At 39.2% G+C, this 21,280-nt stretch overlaps 1 protein-coding gene across 3 annotated transcripts in view; it reads left to right on the forward strand.

Annotated features, from left to right (window-relative positions):
• The window catches only part of CERT1 (ceramide transporter 1), a 49,966-nt gene that overhangs the window by 19,127 nt on the left and 9,559 nt on the right, over positions 1 to 21,280 (forward strand). For 2 of the 3 annotated variants that reach the window (XM_033164636.1, XM_033164635.1), the window contains exons 3-12: positions 342 to 458; positions 7,637 to 7,744; positions 7,996 to 8,134; positions 9,249 to 9,332; positions 12,602 to 12,759; positions 13,589 to 13,681; positions 15,149 to 15,235; positions 15,763 to 15,855; positions 16,393 to 16,470; positions 20,978 to 21,073. In XM_033164636.1, the coding sequence (XP_033020527.1) occupies positions 342 to 458; positions 7,637 to 7,744; positions 7,996 to 8,134; positions 9,249 to 9,332; positions 12,602 to 12,759; positions 13,589 to 13,681; positions 15,149 to 15,235; positions 15,763 to 15,855; positions 16,393 to 16,470; positions 20,978 to 21,073 (1,053 nt within the window). The remainder of the gene's footprint in view (positions 1 to 341; positions 459 to 7,636; positions 7,745 to 7,995; positions 8,135 to 9,248; positions 9,333 to 12,601; positions 12,760 to 13,588; positions 13,682 to 15,148; positions 15,236 to 15,762; positions 15,856 to 16,392; positions 16,471 to 20,977; positions 21,074 to 21,280) is intronic. The other variant, XM_033164637.1, reaches the window with a different exon arrangement.

Consider the following 21,280-nt stretch of genomic DNA (forward strand, 5'->3'; position numbering starts at 1 on the left):
CTTATCTGAGATTTTAGAGAGCATGTCACAGTAGTCAGTACAGGGGTAGATTAACTGATGGTTTAATTTGGTATATGGTAGCTTGTTAAAGGACTGTTAAGACACTCAAAGAAAATGAAGCTGGTGAAATCAGGTTTAACTAACATCAGGTTTAACTAACATGATTTGGGCGTATCTGGAGTGGCGGCATTGCCAAAACTAAGCAGGTATGAACTTGTTTGGGAAACAGTGAGTCCCACCCCCTCACCCCAGAAACATGGGCAAATGACAGGGTGCCACAAGTTATCTCCTTTATGTATAATTCTTATTGTTATAATGACCTTCCATTTTTCCTTCCACAGCCCCATGATTTTGATGAGTGCAGATTTGATATTAGCGTGAATGATAGTGTTTGGTATCTACGGGCTCAGGATCCAGATCATAGACAACAATGGATAGATGCAATTGAACAGCACAAGGTATGGTTTCTGTTCCTTAGCAGTTAATAATGGTGTGTGGTTATGGATAAGCCTCCAGGGGCTTTGCTTAAACACTTCAGTGACATTTCTATGGCAAAACAGATGCTGATGTCCTCAAGAACTGAAAATCGTATTTAAGTATTGTAACTTATGATATAAGAATGGGTAAAACGAGCGAAATGAAGATTGTGTAAGACTTTGCACTTGACAAATGTAGCAGTAATGAAAGGCTTGGTGATACTTGGAATCAATGTGTGGCAATACAGAAAACAAGCAACATCAATTACATCCAGCAAATAAGAGTTTAAACCATTTTGAGCAAGCTATCATATGCTAATGGTAAAGTTTAAAAATAGATTTTTACAAGGATTAAAGTAGGAAGAACTTGTAGTGGTTGTTAAAAGTACAATGCTAAAAGATGCTGTTGGATTGATCTTGAAGATAATGACTGGATGTGATGTTAGTTCTCAAAGGTTTTTGAAACTAAAACTGAACTATGATTTAGTTTTTTGTGTTTTCTTTTCTTGTACAGTATAGTGGTTAGGCATAAAGATAATGTTCCTAATCAGATTAAAGTCACACAGTTAAAACATTTAATATTCTGATTTGGGTCTGAATGACTGATCTGGTGCTGGTGTGGCGGGATAAGTAACCAGCTGTAGATTTTTCAAAGGGTATTATGAAGTTACGGAAGGAGCTAACTTTCCATTAAACATCTTTACTGGAAAATCAAATGTACTTTTCTTTATTCAGAACATTTATGGGATGCATATTTTGCACTCAAGCCAGTGTTAAATAATATACAATAGAATGAAAACACTAAATACATTCTTTCAAAAGGCTATAAATGCAACAAAACCAAAAACTCACATAGCAACTTCTAAAAGAGCCTCAGCAACTGAACTTGGAGAAATGGGGGGGAATGCATGTGACCAGGCTGTCTGTGTGGTTGAGATATGCCTGTGGCCCTTCAGATGATGGACTTCAACTCCCATCAACCTCGGTCAACATGATTAATGGTGTTGGACGATTAAAATGTTGAAGAAAATCAGGGTGCAGGGACAGGAAAATGCAGCGGAGGAGAAAACTCAAAACTGGTCAAGTGTTATATCAAAGAATTAAGCATGTATGAATTTATGTAGAGAGCCAAAAAAAAAAGGCTACCAAAACAGTTCACACACCACTAAAACGGCTCCAGTTAAATTAAGGTGGTGAGTTGTGTGTCTTTTTGGCACTGTACTTTGCCCAACTATCCTATAAGCAAAGCTTAAAACAAGTTTTCAGTTACGTTTAAAACAGGGAAAGGTACAGGATATCCAGGGCCCAAACACCAGAGATGGGCACCTCCAGCAAATACACCTGCATTTTCCTGAGGGGGGGGGGGCAAACTACATATCATATGCAAAAATCTCATTGCACTTTTTAAAATAAAAATAAAGCTGCTTTGGAAGTGGGAATATAACACAAGGAAGCAACAGGGCCCTCTTTAGCAGATGCGGCGCCGGGGTGCAAATATCTGTCCAGTGCCCCCAAATTACCACGGATAGTGGGGGGGGTTGCAACTCTCCCCCATGCCGCTGCGGGAGAGCAATCCCCACAGAGGCTTGGGAGGGAAGCTGTGCCCCGCCAACCATATGGCTGGCAGGTATGCAGCTTCCCTCCCAAGCCTCCGCAGGAGGAGAGCGCAGCTTCCAGCCTAAGCCTCTGTGGGGATCACTCTCCTGCGGAGGCTTGAGAAAGAAGCTGCACGCCTGCCAGCCATATGGTTGGCGGGGTGCAGCTGGTGGACATGCAGGGAAAGGGGAGGCTGCCAGCAAAGCCACGCAGCTCCTCCACTTGCTGGGGTGCCCCTGAGAGGCTGGCGCCCTGGCGCGACGCACCACACCACTAAGCCCAGTGGGAAAGACGGCTCTGGAAAGCAACATAATACAGAGAAGGTGGTCATCCTTGTCCCCATTCTAAACTGTTTCTCTATTCCATGGGCTTTCAAATGAGTATCTGCTCTCTCAAGTGGGTGTTTTGAACTCCACATACATTCAATCAGAAATTGAATGTAATAGCTTAACTATCCCATGAGGTTACAGCCCAAAGACTTCTGTCCTAACTCTGGTAACTAGTGGGCAAGCGACATTAACCCTTCATTATGCGATTGAAGAACTACTTTTCTCTACTGGTCTAGTATAGAAATTCCTAACTGATGTTGAAATAAATGTATTTTTGCAATTGAGCCCTGTAACATGGGCTGAAATCTTAGCTATGTTGAAGGAGTCAGTCCAGTGAGATACTATCTTTGCCTCTCCTTGGACTTTGAGTTGAGGCAGATAACTTTCTAGAAATACTATATTCAGGACTTTGTGTACTTCGCTCTCTCTTATCATATTTTTTTTTTGTAAATCCACAAAGCAGCACTTAGAAAATCAAGCACTTTATTTTATTTTATTGGCTGCTTTTCTAGTAAGAGTCCCCAAAAGGTTTCAAGTAAAATGTGTGTAGACAATGGAGATAGAAAACACAAAGGGCTAATTTCAAACCTATCTGATAGGACTACCCAAAATTAGATTGTTCTGCAATAATAAATATAATATATGATATCCTTAATGATTAATCACATTATACCTTTAGAGCCTCTGACAATACTACTAGGTTGTGTGGATGGCAATTAAAGTTAATATGGAATCTTCCAAGAGTATCTAGAATTCTAGCAACTCAGAAATGGAGGTGAGCTTCACCACCACTGCTTGGCAATACCTAGCTAGAATTTGGAATATAGCAGAGATTCTGAAAGAATATGTGCTTTGGAGAGAGAGAAGACAGAAAAAAATACTGAATTAAACATTGATTCCCATTTAGTACCTGTGTAAAATCCTGATGCAGCCTGGAAAAATTGATCTATGTAAAAATTTATTCCTGCTGTAAAATATATCTATTTATACATAATTATATTTAAGTTACATATACCTTTTATACTTTCACATTTATATATTGATTTAAGGTGATTGTTCTATGCCTGCTTAAAGATAGTCTGTTCTGTTTCTTTATACGCTATGCTTATATGGGGCAAAGTGCTATGGAGGGTATAGAAGCCTATTTGCTTCTGACTCTGGGATCTGACACTTTGCTAGGCAGTACAACTTTCAAGACTAAATCTGGGGTAGGCAACTGGTGCCTTCCAGGTTGTTGGAATGCAGTTTCCATCAGTCGCTGCTTTGGGGCTTTCTATAGGCAACTATCTACTATCCAAAAGGGGATGCTGAATTTGATGGACTTTTGGTTTGATCCAGCAGGACTCCTCTTATCATTTGATCCATTGCAATTTTTTAAAGCAAACTTTTATGCAAGCTTTGTTTATATGTAAAGCAAGCTGAGATTCAGGATGCAGAATTCTGTGCCTGGTGGAAAACTGTATGGTGCAGTTGTCATAACACAAATAATGAGGGTGCCCTTATTATATTCCACAAAGAGATGCAATAAATTCAATAGCTAGTGTTTCAGAACAATAGAATTGGCAGGAGGGGGTTAAGCATTATCTTTTACAATGTGTTCAGAACCCTGAGGTCTGCCTTGTATGCAAGTTTCACTCTGAAGTAGCTAAGGTAGGTCTGAAACTCTCTATAAAAATAAAATCTAACCTCGATTTTAATTTAAGAAACCTGAAGCTGTACAGGCTTTTTCAGCTAAAGCCAGACATGTATGAACCTTTAATCATTTAAAATTAGGCTCTTTTATTAATTTTAACTAAGTACAAACCAAAAATTGTAACAAGAAATTTTACAAAAAGGAATTGTAAAAAAAATAAAAATTATATCACACAAAACATTTAAATTTCTATTCCATGCACTTCCCTTCTTTCATATTATGTCTTCCTTATATCTTACATCTATATTTCGCACGTCAATTGAAAACATTTTTAAATGCGGAGTAACCAGAATGTAATAAAAGCATGATAAAGGTTACCTTTGGACTTTGACCAATAGTAACCTTAAGCAAAGTCTTCATCTTCTTTTTATTGCTTCCATCTAGTGGCCATTATTGTTCATGGCATGTAATTCTTAATCATTATTTTCTTCTCAAGATTTTTAGTTTGCAATCTGGTGTAGTCACTTCATCTAAATGGAATAGTTATGATTTTCTGTTTCAGTATGAGGAAAGATAATAATAACAGTAATTTTATTATTTATTATGGCTTGCCCCGGCCACATGAAATTCATGAGTCTCCTGTGATTCATGAGAGTGTGTGCTCACATGTAGATATGCATAGTTAGATCATGTGTGGGTGAATTGCTTTCCTGAAGCCAGTATCTTAACATTAAACCTAAAGACATTTTTCTGATCTATCCATCCAGTTTGCTTAAGAATCTGTTTCTTATCTGGTCTCATAAAGGATTCCTGCAGCCTTGGGATTTGATTATTGTACCAGCCGTATGTCAAAACTGTATCTGAACATGGTCATATGTGAACAACAAAAGACGTTTATTTCAGAGTATTTCCCATGCCATTTTTGAAAAAGCCAGTGCCCAGTTTTTGTGGTTATGAAATGAGCTCTTTCCTTACAATTCTTTGAACAGTTTCCATTTACTACCAGCTTCCTCACCCATATGTGTCTCTTCAACATCCCATTGAGATCTATTTGTGGATTTGTTCTAAGGAGTATGGCTGCTCTTCACTGTCATCAGTCCCTTCTCAGCCAAGACACCCTCCTTGAGCAGTGCCAAAGGATGTCCTCTGTTTGATTCCTGTCTCTGCCATTTGGGGCTGAACAGTTCCCCCTAGTGAACTACACCTTTATGTTGTCTAACTTTCTGCCCAGTTCCATCAGATTCTAGGTGTATGAAATATTATTGTTGAACTTGTGTTTTAAAGCACCTCTCCTTCAAATCATTCAGCAGTTTCTTTGGTGATATGTGTGTGCATTCTATGAGAATATTCATTGCATAACAGCTTTCATCAGTCTTATTTTCCTATGCCTTCTTGTTTTTATTCTGTTTTCATTCACATATATCTTCCTCTTACCTACTTCAATATATTATTTCACTTTGATGCTTCTTAACTTTCTATCTCTTTTTATAGCTTGATTAATAAAGTACAGGTCAAGCAAAATGGTATTTCATATGTAAAGAGTGTTGCATAGAATTAGTGTCAAGCATCTGTAGTGTTTTATCCTGCTGCTTCCCAATTCTTAGGTGTGGGTTTCTAATTGGAGAAGAATAGCTATTTATATGTAGCTGTTATGCAATATGTAGGCCAGGCTAAAAAAAGTCAGTGGGTGAATACATTAAGCTTCATGAGAGGTTAAAGTAAATTTATCTAAATATGGGAAGTCAGGGCGTGGGACCTGTGATGCTTCCCATGAGTCTCTGCTTTTTCTCTCTGAAGCATTACTGACCCACTTAAGGAAATCCCTATCAGAGGATTGAGTCAGCAGTGAAGGTCTGATGTGATTGAATACTTAAGCTATTGTGTTGCTGGATGCTGTTTCACTGATGGTGTGCTTTGCTGCTACTGCCTGCACCAACAAAATATTACACAAGGCTTTAGGATCATGTGGCTTTCCCCTCCTCAACTGTCAACCTATGAAAGAGCTTTCTGAAAGGAATAATGGAGGCTATTCATAGATGCAAAAAGCTGGTGAAGATGTTGCAGTGTGCTTTGTTAGTTCTGAGTATAGCTTTGAGGCTACACCCTTGCATGGATATTTGACAAAATGGCTTCTGGATGTTCAGCATGGTAATTGGCATTAGTGTTTAATATTGTGCATTGATTGCTACAATAAGAATGAGCAAGTCCTTTAATTTCAAGGCAGCGACTGTCAGCTTTTCTGCTGAGTAGACTTTGGCTGCCTCTGTTTTAGCAACCTGGATTATTCATACTTAGGGTGGAAGACACTTTTATCAACATTTTTCATCTTGATTATAACGGAGTTATTTCTACAGTGAATAACTAATGATCTGCTCTGCAAGACATAAAAAGTTCGGCATTGAACTGCTCCGCCTTAGATGCTGCAGTCATAGAATGGTGGGGCTTTGCATGATGCTTGCTTTGTTTTACTTCTTAATGCTTTTTGCATGTGCCACTAACCTCTATACATATATCTCTATGTACTATTAATATTCCTCCCTTTTCTGAAGCCACACTGCAATTCCCCTCATATTTAGCTTTATCTTCCCCCTACCCCACCATAGTAACTAAAAATAATTGTTTTTGTAATTGTCATTAATAGTCTCAAAATGTGGAGATACTGACAACTGCATGTTACTCTCTTGTCCTTAGTTATTGTAGCAGATAAAATTGTACAAGGAGTGCACATATTGTAAGTCTTCAGTACAATTAGCAAAACCTGACTCCAATGACACACACCTCAGTTGCACATCAAGAATGAATTACTGCAGTGCACTCTGCACTGGGTTATCGCTGAAAAGTTTTGGGAAGCTGCATTTGGTTCATAATGCAGCAGCAAGGATGTTGTTGGGCACACACCCATGGGATCATGTTACTCTTATCCTACAGTGTTTGCCTTAACTTCTAATTTGCTTCTGGACAGAGTTAAGGTCTTCTCAGTGACTGTAGCAATACTGTGGTGATACTCTGCCCTGTCTTTGTAAAGCAAATAATCCCTTCTCTGGCTGTCTCTCATGCTGACAAAAACATTTTCATTCTGGCAGGTTCTTCCCTGCTAAACTTCATCTGTGGTAGGCATTTTTATCTGTGACCTCTTGTTTCTTTAAAATATATTTTACTATTTGTGTATTGAGTATTTTACTGTTTTGGAAGGTCAGGGAGGGTTAATACATGTATGCATACTCTTGACTTTTGGCAAACACTTAATGATGGTGAAATCCTGGGGAACCACAAGATACAGGTAGGGAACAAACGACTTATTAATAGGCTGCTCCAATGAAATATGCTTACTCTTGTGTTGAATTTACATGTGGTCTTGGCACATCATGCCATATGTTGATACATATACTGCATCACCTCCTCTCACCTGTCCTCTTTGGCTCTCCTTTTTCTACTACACCAAATCGAGTCTTGCATGATTGAAGTTGAAGTAGTATATATTAACGTCGCTGCATTTCTCTAAGCACTATCCTGTTTAAAGAATATCATTTTTGAAAAATCTCTTTAATGGGGATTTGCCTCTTTACATTTCATAATTAATGTATGTGTTCCTCTTTCTTCAGACTGAATCTGGCTATGGATCAGAGACGAGCTTACGGCGCCATGGCTCTATGGTATCCCTTGTGTCTGGAGCGAGTGGGTATTCGGCAACATCGACCTCCTCATTCAAGGTTAGTGACAAAGAATGTAAAGATCTTACAATGATTCCTCATCATACCCCAGGTTGCATGCATCTCCTGTGATAACCTCATAGTGATGTGTTTTTGCTGTTTTGTCTACTTAACTTTTTATTGATTGCTTCGTTACATTATTGCCTTGTGAACTGCCCTGGTATTTCTTTTGAAATGAAAGTTGATATAGAAAGTAATATAGTAAATAAAAATAAATAACAGCTGAATGTTTTTAACTTCTGGGTTTTCAGAAGGGCCACAGTTTGCGTGAGAAGCTTGCTGAAATGGAAACCTTCAGAGACATATTGTGTAGACAGGTTGATACGCTACAGAAATACTTTGATGCCTGTGCTGATGCTGTCTCCAAGGATGAACTTCAGAGAGATAAAGGTATTTAGATTAAGTTGGTTATTTAAACAAAAGGCATCACATTCTAGGGTCTGATAGGAAAGTAACAAGTGTTACAAACTGTCAGATTTGTAACTTTTGTTTAAAAAAATTGACAAATCTTTCAGCTGTCTAGCACAGCACTGTCCAGCCTCCTTCATTAGAGGTAATTGTCTACTTGCTTCCCATACACTTTCTTCTGCTCTCTTCAGATCCCCATCTTCTCTTCCTATTCCCACTAATGCTGTTGATATGTGTGTTTTTAATAATTGGTCTTTCACTTTACATGGGATGCATAGGGTTACCGCAGAGTCACTTGTAGATGGACATTTATGCTGAGTGCACATACGCAATGGACTTGGGTTACTGGTGCAGAATGTAAGGCCTTCCTACACTGATGTAATACAAGTTCCCTATGACTATTCGCATTCCATCATAATAGGGTTACATTCAGAAGTAACCCTGCAGTAAAAGGCTAATACAGACATAATCAACGAAAGCAGAAACTTGTGCATTGCTGCTCTGAAGTGAGACCCTTTGTCGGGGGGGCTTGCTCCAAAGTAAGTGTGGCTTAGATGCAGCTTTAGTGAAAGCAGTGCTAAAATTTCTCAAGTTGGAAGGAAATGTCACTACTTGCTTTGATGCACATTTTGCTGTACCTGGCCAATTGTTCACTCGTGTGTTTTCATATTTCACAGCAGAACTAATAGAAATGTAGCAATGGGGGTAGCCAAGAGTTCTTTTGTTTCCGTCAAGAATCCAAAGCTACAAAGTTACTTGAGTGATGTCACAGAGCACATGATGAAATATCACCTCAATTGTTTTGCTGAACAGATGTGTCAGAATAGCCCTCAGCGTGGCTGAACCACCACTACTCCCAGCATTTGGATCCCTGCTAGCCTTAACTTCCTGTTGCTTGTACATGATAAAAAAAATCATTTATGACCATGTTGCAGTGTACACTGAAATTATACACTGAAATTATACACACATAAGAGTAGTAGTAGAGTGTGTCCGGTTGACTCTCCAGATATGACTGCGCTGGCAAATTATTTTTCTACTCCTCTTTCAGTTTCCTCCAAGGCCCAGTAGTAATCAATGCTTCTCTTTGTTGTAGTGGTAGAAGATGATGAAGATGATTTCCCTACAACGCGCTCTGATGGGGATTTTTTGCACAATAGTAATGGAAGTAAGGAAAAATGTGAGTACACTTAAATGTATGGTTGTCAAAATGTTCTAAAGATATAAGAACAGTGATCCTGTGGCAAATTAGCCACAAAATAACTGTTGTTCAGAGACTTACAATGGAACCCTTTGCATGTCTTCTTAGAAGTAAATCTTAGTAAGTTCACTGGCACTTACACCCAGGTAAGTTGGCATATATTGCAGCTACAGAGTTCAAAAATTCTTCAGGGTTTCAATAAATGTGCTCTGGTAATAAATTATGTGTTCCACTAATAAATTATATGTACTGATTTGTAGTTTAGCCAACCTTCAATTGCTGAGAATTATTGCATCTCCTAGGTTTGGCTTGTGCAGAACTGCGGGGGAAAGATCTTCTCTATAAAACTAGTTAACAATCACAAAGTTTTATTTCTAACTTGAAATATCTCCCCTTTGGCTGTATCCCTTAAAAGTGAAAATAGATAGTGACTAATTCCCATGTGATCTAATTTAAATAAAAGCTGCCTCATCCCAGTTGATTGTGCACAATTATGTTTAGGTGGGCATCTTCAGCTGTCACTTTGAACTCTCCTTTTTTCTTTTCATTAGCATTGTAAACTACACATACATCTTGTCATGAAATATGACACAGGTATTTAAAACCACTCAGCCACGTGTTCGAGGGGGGGGGGTTTAGTTTGCTTTCTTTCTGACTACTGATCTTGTACTTGGTTGTGTTTCCTCATCTGAAAAGACATAGAAACCTTTATCTTACTACTTCCACTGCAAGATGATGTGTTGAGAATTTATGCAAGCATGTATAGAATCCTATAATTGTAGGGTTGGAAGGGACCCTGAGGATCCAACCCCCCTACAATGCAGAAACATGCAGCTGTCCCATGCGGGAATCAAACCTGCAACCTTAGCATTATCAGCACCATGCTCTAACCAACTGAGCTATTGTGTTCTGTTCTAAAAGAGGGGCAAGAGTTATACTGCTCATGGAATAGTACAGATGGAGGAAATGTGGCCATTCAGATGCTGATGGGCTTCAACTCCCATCAGGCCAAGCCAGCATGCCAGTAGTCTGTGATTATGGAATTGGTGGCCAACCTGGTATTCGACTGCAGGTTTTCACTAGAGCCAGACTGAAAACAGGCTTTCTAAATTTATACCTGGAGAACAATTTCTCTGGAGTCCCTCTTCACCAGGCATAGGCAAACTTGGCCCTCCAGATGTTTTGGGACTACAACTCCCATCATCCCTGACCACTGGTCCTGTTAGCTAGGGATGATGGGAGTTGTAGTCCCAAAACATCTGGAGGGCCAAGTTTGCCTATGCCTGCTCTTCATGGATCTTCATATGAAGACTTTGATGCAGAATGTTACCATGGAGCTGCCACTTTGCCGTGGCTTCCCTGTTCAATGGTTTTTCAGAGGCAACTTCACATAGAATCCCAGAACTGTAGAGTTGGAAGGGAACCAGAGGGGCATCTAGTCCAACCCCCTGCAATGCAGGAATCACAGCTAAACAGGAGATACCAAAGGGCAGGGAACCCGTTCTGTATGTGGGCACAAAGGGATCTTGTGACCCAGGACAAATTTTACCAGCATATGGTCACAAAAAACCTATATTACTTCTGTGTACAAATAATTAAATAGATAAATAAAAAACAGAGTAATGACTAATTTTTAATCTCTTTTCCTTTTTTAAAAAATATATCCAGAGCTGTAGAAGTGTACTTGACTAGTGGGGGAGGGTTATTGGAATGATGCTGTTTGTGAACTGCTATCCTTCACTTTAGTTTTGGAAGATTGAGTGGTTGTGAAGACAAAACAATTCTGTGCATAGTCGTCTTGATTCTTCCTGTGTGGCACTTATTGTAGCTTATATATTATTATTATTTTCTGGTTGTTAATATTGATTTAAGCCTCTTGTATAAAGCAAAAACTTTCAGTAATGTGTCTGAAAAAATATAAGCTGCAAGAGGACTTGAAGCAGCATCCTCTGAAAGATTATGCTTTTTTGTATCTCTTTTCATTTTTAAAATGGTCTTGATCGCTTATGATGACTCCAGAAGCGACAGTAGGGTAGTGGACATTTTGGCTGTTTCATGTACATTACTTGAATGGAACAGAATGAGCTGAAATTGTCAATGCCACCACTTCTCTTTGTCAACTAAGGGAAAGTCTGGAATGTTACCTTGATCCCTGGGCAGGGGAAAGGCTTAATGTGTCAGCTTTTATCGGAGCAGATTCTTTTGATCCAAGATCTATCCGCTAAATTTCTGAAGCTGCCATTAGCAGTTCACCCTATGATAGCTCTTAGAGCATGGGCTGGAAAATCTCTGCTTCAGACCTTGTCTCAGCCATAAATTTGCTAGGTGACCTTATCTTTCAGCCTCCACTCCCCACCTCCCCACTATTTCTGATAATACTGCCAACAACCGAGTAGCTCTGGTAATCACTGCAAATGTATGTGAAGCCTTTGGAGCAACTCTTTTAAATGCTGAACTCCAGCCCTGCAAGGGACTAGTTTCAGTTACCAATTAGATTTCTGATTTAGATTGTACATCTGATTTGGAAGTGGTAGATGCTCTGAGTACACCGTATATTGGGCCATGCCATTCCTAAATGCAGGCTCCTAGCAAGCAGCCAGCTCCAGTCTTAGTGTGTCAGCGCATGATTTGAACAATATGTTTTGCCACTGTTAATATATGTTGTTGTATTTTTATAACATTCTCTCTCATATACTTTTAAATAGATCACTTTTTTATTTAAACAAGCTTAGCAACAGATGGCTGATGCGGTATTCGAAATCAATGTAACTAAGGAGAATTCATTTGTTGAGGTATATTCAGAAAGTGTCCTTCCACTTCAGAGGACATCATTAGAAACCTGAACACTTTTTTTGAGGGCATTTTTCAGTTCATGACAAGATTCGAGTGCATGTTAATTATTGGTTTTTAAATGCTACATCTGCTAGGCTTTAAGGTAGTTCTGTTTTAATCGAGCTGTCAAACTGGCGGTATTGTTACAAGAGTATTACCACTTCTGCCACCCACATGGCTTTTTTCCCTTTCAATGCTGCTATACAGCACAGAAGAACTGAGAGAATACAGTATGATAAAGAAGTAGCTGAAGAGGGACATTTCTCCTGTTGAGATTCCTCTATGCTTTCCAAATAGGTGAACTCTAATAGTTTAAACTGCGCACAAGCCAAGCATGCAGTAAATGATTTATGAGGTAACATGCATTTCAGCAAAGCACGGTTTGTACTGATAAATCTCTAATCTGTTTGTTTTAGTGTTTCCACATGTAACGCCCAAAGGAATAAATGGCATAGACTTTAAAGGAGAAGCTATAACTTTCAAGGCAACTACTGCTGGAATCCTTGCTACACTTTCCCATTGTATTGAGCTAATGGTAAAACGTGAAGAAAGCTGGCAGAAAAGGCTGGATAAGGTAAGATTTCACTGCTTTTTGAAGGGTTAAATGGTGTGGCTTAGGCTTCAGGTAAATTAAGGGTGGTAACTTGTGTTTACATGCAGTTATGTACCTTAAGGTTGTTTTCAACAAAATGCTTTAAAATGCCAGCACTTCCATCTACTTGTAGCCATGTTATTTAGCAAATATCACATGTTGCTTGTTGGTTTTTCCATCTGCAGACCTGATTGCAATCTGTTAGTGCTGTGTGTTTGAAGTGTGCTTCTTACAATTTGGTGTTTAAGAAGCTTTAAACAGGATTAAGCTTTTTTTAAAAAATAATAATTAATATTTGTGCTATTTTTCCTCATGCCCTGTGTTAGCCATATTGCTTGTTTATGAGTAGTGCTACATAACTCTGCAGTATATTTTAACTCTGTGTCCTTGGGTGAGAGTCTTCTTCTTTGGCGATCACTCGTAGCCAAGTTAATAAACACAGTTATTAACAATGAGTCCATAAGTGACTGTGGAGGCCAATTCTGGATCCACACATCGTTCCACATTGGAGATAGAGGTTTCGAGGCAGAAGTTGATCAAGATGAACGTAGCCTCTCAAAATCTGTTTTGTTTTCAATTGCTATACGGTATTTTAGTTAAAAGTCTAAAATTCCAGTTGCTCCAATAGCTTTCAGCTTGAGAACTTTTTTATTCTCTTTTCCTCTTATCATTTGCAATAACCCAACAGTTTGTTATGCCTCTGCATCTTGTGATGCAATATAGCAATTTATGATGATGCTATCACAGTGTTCAATTCTTGTTCCAATATGAGATTAGAAATAAACTTTTGCCCTTGTGTGTATTCTTACAGGAAATTGAAAAAAGGAGGAGAATAGAAGAAGCCTACAAAAATGCTATGACAGAACTTAAAAAAAAGTCTCATTTCGGTGGGCCAGATTATGAGGTAGGAACTGGTGTTACGCAGTAGCTCTGTCCCTAGGCTATGCATGGGTGGTGGTCATAAGCATAAGGGAAATATTAGAATACCAGGCAATGAAGTTCAAATATTTATCTTTTTTCAATATTTCAATATTTTTTCAATATTTACCCTGGGCCATGAATACCTGGAAGCAAGGTTTCAGTGCAGACTTCCTGCGCATCAAGAAAGGGTTGTGACTTAGTAGATTTGAAAGCACAGTAGCTTAAATACACTTATTGCTAAAACCTTTCCCTTACTTTTTAATCAGTGAATAATTGTAAGGGCGTATCCCCAATGCAATCCATTGTTCTATTTCTCATGCTAAGTCTCATTAAATATAACGAGACTGAAACATTTGTAGCTTTTCCAGATTATGGACCCAGTTTGAAAGAATGTGGAATGCAACAGACCCCACCTGTCCATTTTATCGGACTTTACAGTCAACTTGTATATGCTATAAAGCTTGTTTGAAAGAAGTGGTGGTGGTTGAAAACATTGTAATTATTCATTTATACTATGCAGATGAACCAATTACTTCCCAGTCATGTGGTAGTAACAAATATGACTAAGAAGTCGACAGAGAGTTTGAATAACGTTTGTTATAGTGTGAAGGTTTTGCAACTAAGATCTTGAATATAAACCCTTAGCTAGAATAGTAAGAGAGCTTAGGATTGTCGGTCTTAAATCAGGATTTTGTTCTCATTACCTAGGACATGTACTCTTATGAACAACCCAACTTCCCATGTATGTGCTTAAGCATTATTCAGATTTGCTCTTGGTACTGCAGCTCCTCCAGCTCCTTATGCTGCTGTGTAAGAAAGAGGACTGGGAAATGTGTGTGTCAAACTCCAGAGTGTGGGTTGTGCCAGATATATTTTGTGTAAAAATGCATGGGGAGTAAGAGATACAAAACTAGCCCAACTGCTTCATGCTGCTTATGAACTTGGTTCCCCAGCAGTTATGTGAATAAAGATGGTAGCAGAGACTGCAGCAGATACAGGCACTCCAACCCTTTGTGGTCTCCGTGCGGTCTGCACATGCGCAGAAGTGTTATGCACAGGTCACGCATGCGCAGAAGCACGATACTGTGCTTCCACGCATTCGCGATATTGCCGCTCGGGTTGCAGACTTTCCGGGGTGCGAACGGCACCCCCGGAACAGATCATGTCTACAACCCGAGGTACCACTGTAACAGAATCCCATGTTCTCGCCACCTTATAAATACGTAAAAGGTCTATACTATAAATATTAAGCATAAAAGGTAATGATATAAACAGATCTGTAGAAAGTTGACGCAATTGTTTTATTTTTATTTTTAATTGTCTAAACAGCTTTTTACACAAGCATTTTTAATGAAATACATTCCCCTTAATGAAGAACTTGGTTTGCATTTGGTTTATTAAAAAATGTCATTTTGTACCTGCTATCGACCTTTACTCATGTTTGTTATAGGAAGGTCCCAACAGTCTGATTAATGAAGAAGAATTTTTTGATGCTGTAGAAGCTGCTCTTGATAGGCAAGACAAAATCGAAGAACAGGTAATGGATGTTCATCTAATTAAGTGAAGAGCATGGATGCCACAGTGGAGTTTAATTAAGCCCCTTTAAGATCACATATTAAGCTCTTGTCAGAAGTATAACCTTGTCTGTGGGTTCATGCAGCCAATATAACATTTCAGTTCATTTATTTTAGAACCTCACTTTATTATGTAAAAATATGTGTTCAGAGCAAATATTCATAGTAGTATTTTGCTGTAGCTTGGCAGAGTGCTATACAGTACATGTGAATGTGCTGCAATAGTTTTATTATGAGCAGAGTAAACTTAGGTCAGTTTCCTAAGCTCCCTGCATTGTAACTTTTCTGTTTTGTTAATATTACAGACAAGAGACAATTGCTGTCTGTTTGCAGCACGGCCATTATCTTTAAGGCTTTGCATTCTTAACTTACGGGCTGGAGTACCATGTCGTGCCTGCCATAGATGGATAATTATTTTTAGCATTTCTGTGGTAATTGTTCACGATACATCCAAAAAGTACAGACTAATAACTATACCTTGTTATTTTAGTCCCAGAGTGAAAAGGTCAGATTACACTGGCCATCATCATTACCACCTGGTGATGCATTTTCTGGTGTGGGGACTCACAGATTTGTCCCAAAGGTAAGATGTTTCCTAGGCTCTCCTTGATAGGAAATCTTTTTGTTGTATTCCAATGTAACTAGAATTAATTGCTTGTGATGTAATCCATTGCTGTTCCTAATAGGTCCTTGAAATTGCTTTTAACTTTGGGGGAAGGAAGCTGGCTTGACCTTGAAACACTTCTTCTGTTAAACTTTTGTGCTTGGAAATTAAGCTTTAAAAATTCACAACTTGGGGAGAAAGTTTCTTTTTCAGATTTCCACAAGCCCTTATTTTGCACTCTGTTGGTGATGGTGCATTTTGAGCCGGTGAAAATTTATTGTGCATCAAATCTAGCCATCATCATTTAGCATCAGGGAGAGAGAATTCTGTTACAGGGCAATGTTGGGAGCATAATACATAATAGGTGCATGAAGTCAGCATTTGCTGCTGTACTCCCTGCTTACGATGCTTTTGTTCTTCCTTTTCTTCATTATCCTATGCTTGGAAGTTGGTACTGAATGCTCTGTTGTGCTTTTGTTCTGATTACTTGGTTTTTTCTTTGTCTGTCCCTGTTAGCCCTATAGTCGCTCTTCCTCCATGTCTTCCATTGATCTAGTCAGTGCCTCTGATGATGTTCACAGATTCAGCTCCCAGGTACTGTATGATTACACAGAGTGGCTTTACATATCTTTATGCTGTATTTCATCCTCTTTATTGCCTCTGTTTCCCCTGTTATATTGCCCATTTGTACTTGTTTTAAACAAGTTGCAAATGAAACCATAAGAAGGAAGTGCATAGTCCAGAACTTTATATTGTTTCATTGTTTCTACACTTAGCACTCCATGCCAAGGTCCTCTTCTGGAAAATGAAGCAGTATTAATTTATGGAACATAAATTAAACATGTTAGCTATTTCATATCCTGCTTTCTGGATATGAATAACTTACCATAAAAGCAGCAGGACACCTGGTCTGTGTAGGATGCAAAGGAATTTGGTTTCAAAATAGCTGCTGTTGTATATAAACCAAAGATGTTCCCAAATGTATTTAAATTCTCCATTTGCAACAATGCAGTACTTCTAAGTTAAGCAGCACCACTTTTCCCAAGCATCTGTGCTCAGAAAATCCTAATTGTTAAATTTGTAAATTTAGATAAACTTAACCCTAAACTGTCCTAATGAAATTTACCAAGGGAGGTCTGCAGTTAGTATCTTCTCCCTTGTTTGGAAACATCAGAATACTGAATATTTTCAGTCTCTTAAGTAAGTACCTCATGTTGGAGATATACTAGTGGTCAGTTGACATTAAAATGGGATATCAACACAAACCATATTTATAGCAGGCTCAAAGACACTGACTTCCTCTGTCTTGTCCAACCTTGCTTTTTTCCTTGCAAATGGGTTTTCTTTAAGTGCTCCTAATAGCAGAAGACTTCTCCCATCAGTTAGAAAGGAATACTGCTGTAAAATGTTCCTTAAATTCTATGTAGTGGTTCTAGTAAAAGTCTGAAGATCTTTCACTGTTCTTTTTATATAGCCTGTTGGTTTGTTGTTAGAATTCAATTGAGAATTATGCACCACATGTTCCATATTAGAAACCAAGCCATATCTGTGTTAACTGTTGATGATGTACCTTCTTAGACCAATGCCTATGGAAAGTATTTTGGGTGTTCTGTGTAGACTAAAATGGTGCTATCCATTGGACTTCTACTTATACAGCCAGATTTCCCCTTCCTCTCCTCCCCCTGCAGCCCCCAAATCTACTCCAGAGGGTTGAGTGGATAGTATGGTTGGGAAGATTCTTTATTACAGTGTTCATTATCACCCAGAATAGGGGTTCTTAAATTTCCTGCCCTTAAGGCTACTTGAGACATCTGAAAATTACTGAGGCCTACCAGACAGAAAATGGTGGTGCAGGGGCAGATCCAGTCACAAAATGATGGCAGGCAGAGGTAGAGTTTGGCATAATCAGTTGCCAATTACCGACATCACTTTCTACAGATAGGTACTTCATCTTTGGATATAGTTAAATTTTTCCTGCAGTGTTTTCCTTGTGGCGGTTTCCACAAGCTAAGTAGAGACATTTGTTCTGGAAGTATTGTTACTTGGCCTCCTGTTTTAGACAGAATTTGCTGATCCAGAGGCTCTGAGCAGGAAATGCTTTTTCTTTTCTATCCAGCCCAACAGGACCCACAATGTATTATTACCCACTTCCTCTGATTCTTTTCACACTCAAGTTGTACCATCTTCACCTCCCTCCAAAATACCAGTTTTTTCATCCCTGACTCTTTTACTTTCCTGTCTTCCTCCTTATAATAGCTTTATTTACTCTCCTCCTCTTCCTCCTCCATCCTATTTTTGTCTCCCTAAGCCCTTTCCCCTCCAAGGAGAGAGACCTACCTTCTCCCCCCCCCCCCAACTTCTTTCTCCCAGCCAACTGTACACAGCATGCAAAGGGATATTTTGGCATTGGGCTAACTCAAAACTTACAGGAAGGAGGCAGTACAGGCAAGTGCGGCACTAGACAGGTTGTGACACTGAAGCCCACCACAAAGTGGCCCAAACTAATGTTTGAGAAACACTGATCCAGAATATCTGTTACGTTTGTGAGTGGAGGATCAAATTGCTTACATACTGTTAAATTGGACTGAAAAAAATGCACATACCCCGCTCTGTGAACCCTTGTCATTTTGGGAGTTGGCTGCTTGTTTGTCATCTTCAGTTTCTAGATGCTAATGCAATGTGTAAACTCCATAGTGATTAGATTAGATTATTTAAATTCTATACTGTTTAATAGATTGAAAATATCTCAAAGCGGTGTGATGTAGTGATATTTTCACACGAACATGCACTAGTTTGAGAGGGACATTTGAAGCGTGCAGAGTGAAGGAAAGGTCATTCTGCTTGGTCTGTTGCACATAATAATAAATTGTTGGAATTTGATGGCTGTTTCAATAGGCAGAGCTACCTTTGTTTCTTACTTACTGTGTCTAGGATTATTGCTCTCACACTTGACATAACTGGTGAATGTGACCTCTAAATTTCCAGGTGCTGTGCAGCAAAGGATAAAATTTAGAAGTAGACTAGTATCTGCTTTCAGAACTAGATTGACATTCCAGAAAAAGTATCATGGAAGTTTGGTTGTCACTCTATAGACAAGTAATATACAACCCAGCATAAATTTATTACAGTCATCATGCAGTCACTGGTTGTGATACTTCTCTATCTGGTGACAAACACAGGAGTGAAAAGATCTCTAGGAAGTGGGTGGTCCCCTTCCATTATTTATTTTTTTGCTTCTGCCTGGCGAAGCAAACTTCATCTTCCCCAAATCAGGCTAAAGATATGTGATGGTTAACTAGTAGAATATATGGTTTACTGACCAGGGTGCTAAAGAGTTTTGAATGCTGCTATGGACAATGCTGTGGCCTTTTTTAGTGATTCTGGATGAGCCCAGAAAAGGCACATAATTCACAGGAATCGTTGACTGGTTGTTTAAAAAAAATGTTTAACCTTTACCACTACGAGGATATATTTGAAAGCATGTGGAAGATGCCTGCAAAGGATTTCACAAACCAGAGTGGTGGTATTTGTGGAAAGGGATTCAGTATTCTGCATGACTACTTGCCCAGCAAAACCAAAAAAAATTGTGCAAAATAGTAAACATTGTGAATGAATTCTGCATGAAAAAAGAATTCAACTTGCATAATTCATATTTGTTCAACTTGCATAATTTATAGGGGCTTCAAAATTGAGTTTTCATTGTTGTGCCGGAAGTTGGGCACACACTGCACACAAGCTCTTGACATACTGGGCTGACTGAGAACCTCCCTGACTAGGGAGTCATTACTACTGACTGGCTTGGTTTGCACATAATGCTTTGTTTGATCATCCAGACCCAGTGGCTTAGCTTATTTACTGCCAGCTGACCAGAATCTGAAACAATTGTTTGTTGTTGGCTTACAGAATCTAGTTTCATAAATCTGGGGGACAACGAGTTAGCTTTATGTATGAAACAGGGCACTCTAAACGAGAGAACAAGAAGTATTAGATAGAAATTCACTGTGCTCTGTCTGGGGCCGGTCCAAGATGTTCCAGGGACGCAGCACAGGTGTTGATGTGGCCTGTGAGCAACAATTCTAAAGCACCTGCATTTGATGCCTTTATCTCACTGGACCCAATTTAAGGTGTTGACTTTGATATATTAAAACCTGGATGCCTTGGGCCCCAACTACCTGAAAGAGTGTCCATCCCAATACTAGCCAGCCTGTTTATTCAAATCTGTCAGGGAAGCCTTGTTAGAAGCCCCATCACTGGTGGAGGTCTGGTTGGCTGGTATCTGTAGCAGGACCTTCTCAGTAGTGACGCCCCAGTTCTGGAATGCCCTCCCCCCTAAGATTAGACAGGTATAGACACTGTTGTTGTTGTTCAGTCGTTCAGTCGTGTCCGACTCTTCGTGACCCCATGGACCAGAGTACGCCAGGCACGCCTATCCTTCACTGCCTCTCGCAGTTTGGCCAAACTCATGTTAGTAGCTTCAAGAACACTGTCCAACCATCTCATCCTCTGTCGTCCCCTTCTCCTTGTGCCCTCCATCTTTCCCAACATCAGGGTCTTTTCTAGGGATTCTTCTCTTCTCATGAGGTGGCCAAAGTACTGGAGCCTCAACTTCAGGATCTGTCCTTCTAGTGAGTACTCAGGGCTGATTTCTTTGAGAATGGATAGGTTTGATCTTCTTGCAGTCCACGGGACTCTCAAGAGTCTCTGGGAGGTGGTTAATGTGCCTTTCCTTAACAGTGGTGATTTTATACATTTCAGGTTAAGGGAGATAGCTGGTAATGATTTTTGTTAAATTTACATTTGTATTGCTTGCTTCTGTTCTGTTACTGCATTGTACCTTACCCAAGTGTAATCCACTCTAAGATCATTAGATGAAACAGTGAGATATAAATAAATCTTAATATCTTATTTTTGGAAGAAGACCCACCTTTGTCTGAATCCTTTGTGGCTTGTGCTTGCCTGCTTTCAGAAATTCCTTTGTCCAAATCCATCTCTTTCAGATGTTCGGCTATCAATGCCTCATTGAGCACCCCCCACAAATCCACACAGTGACTGATATTTTTTCATAAATGTGTTTTTTCTTTTTCTTCTTTTTTCCCCGAAGGTGGAAGAAATGGTGCAGAACCACATGACCTATTCATTACAGGATGTGGGGGGAGATGCTAATTGGCAGCTGGTGGTTGAAGAAGGTGAAATGAAGGTTTGTAGAACATTGTAACGCTTTATATTTTGGAAATGTAAACTAACATTTGTTTTATTGCACTAATGCAATAGATTGAAATTTTTCTTGTATCAAAGGGGAGTATAGAAAAAAAAATAAGTAAAGATAACGTTATAAGATGGCTACAGTTGGTACAGTTCCTTAACAGCAAACGGCATATGAACTGGATATTTCTGCAAATGACAG

This window comes from Lacerta agilis, chromosome 11 (assembly GCF_009819535.1).
Source record: "Lacerta agilis isolate rLacAgi1 chromosome 11, rLacAgi1.pri, whole genome shotgun sequence".
NCBI classification, from domain to species: Eukaryota; Metazoa; Chordata; class Lepidosauria; order Squamata; family Lacertidae; genus Lacerta; species Lacerta agilis.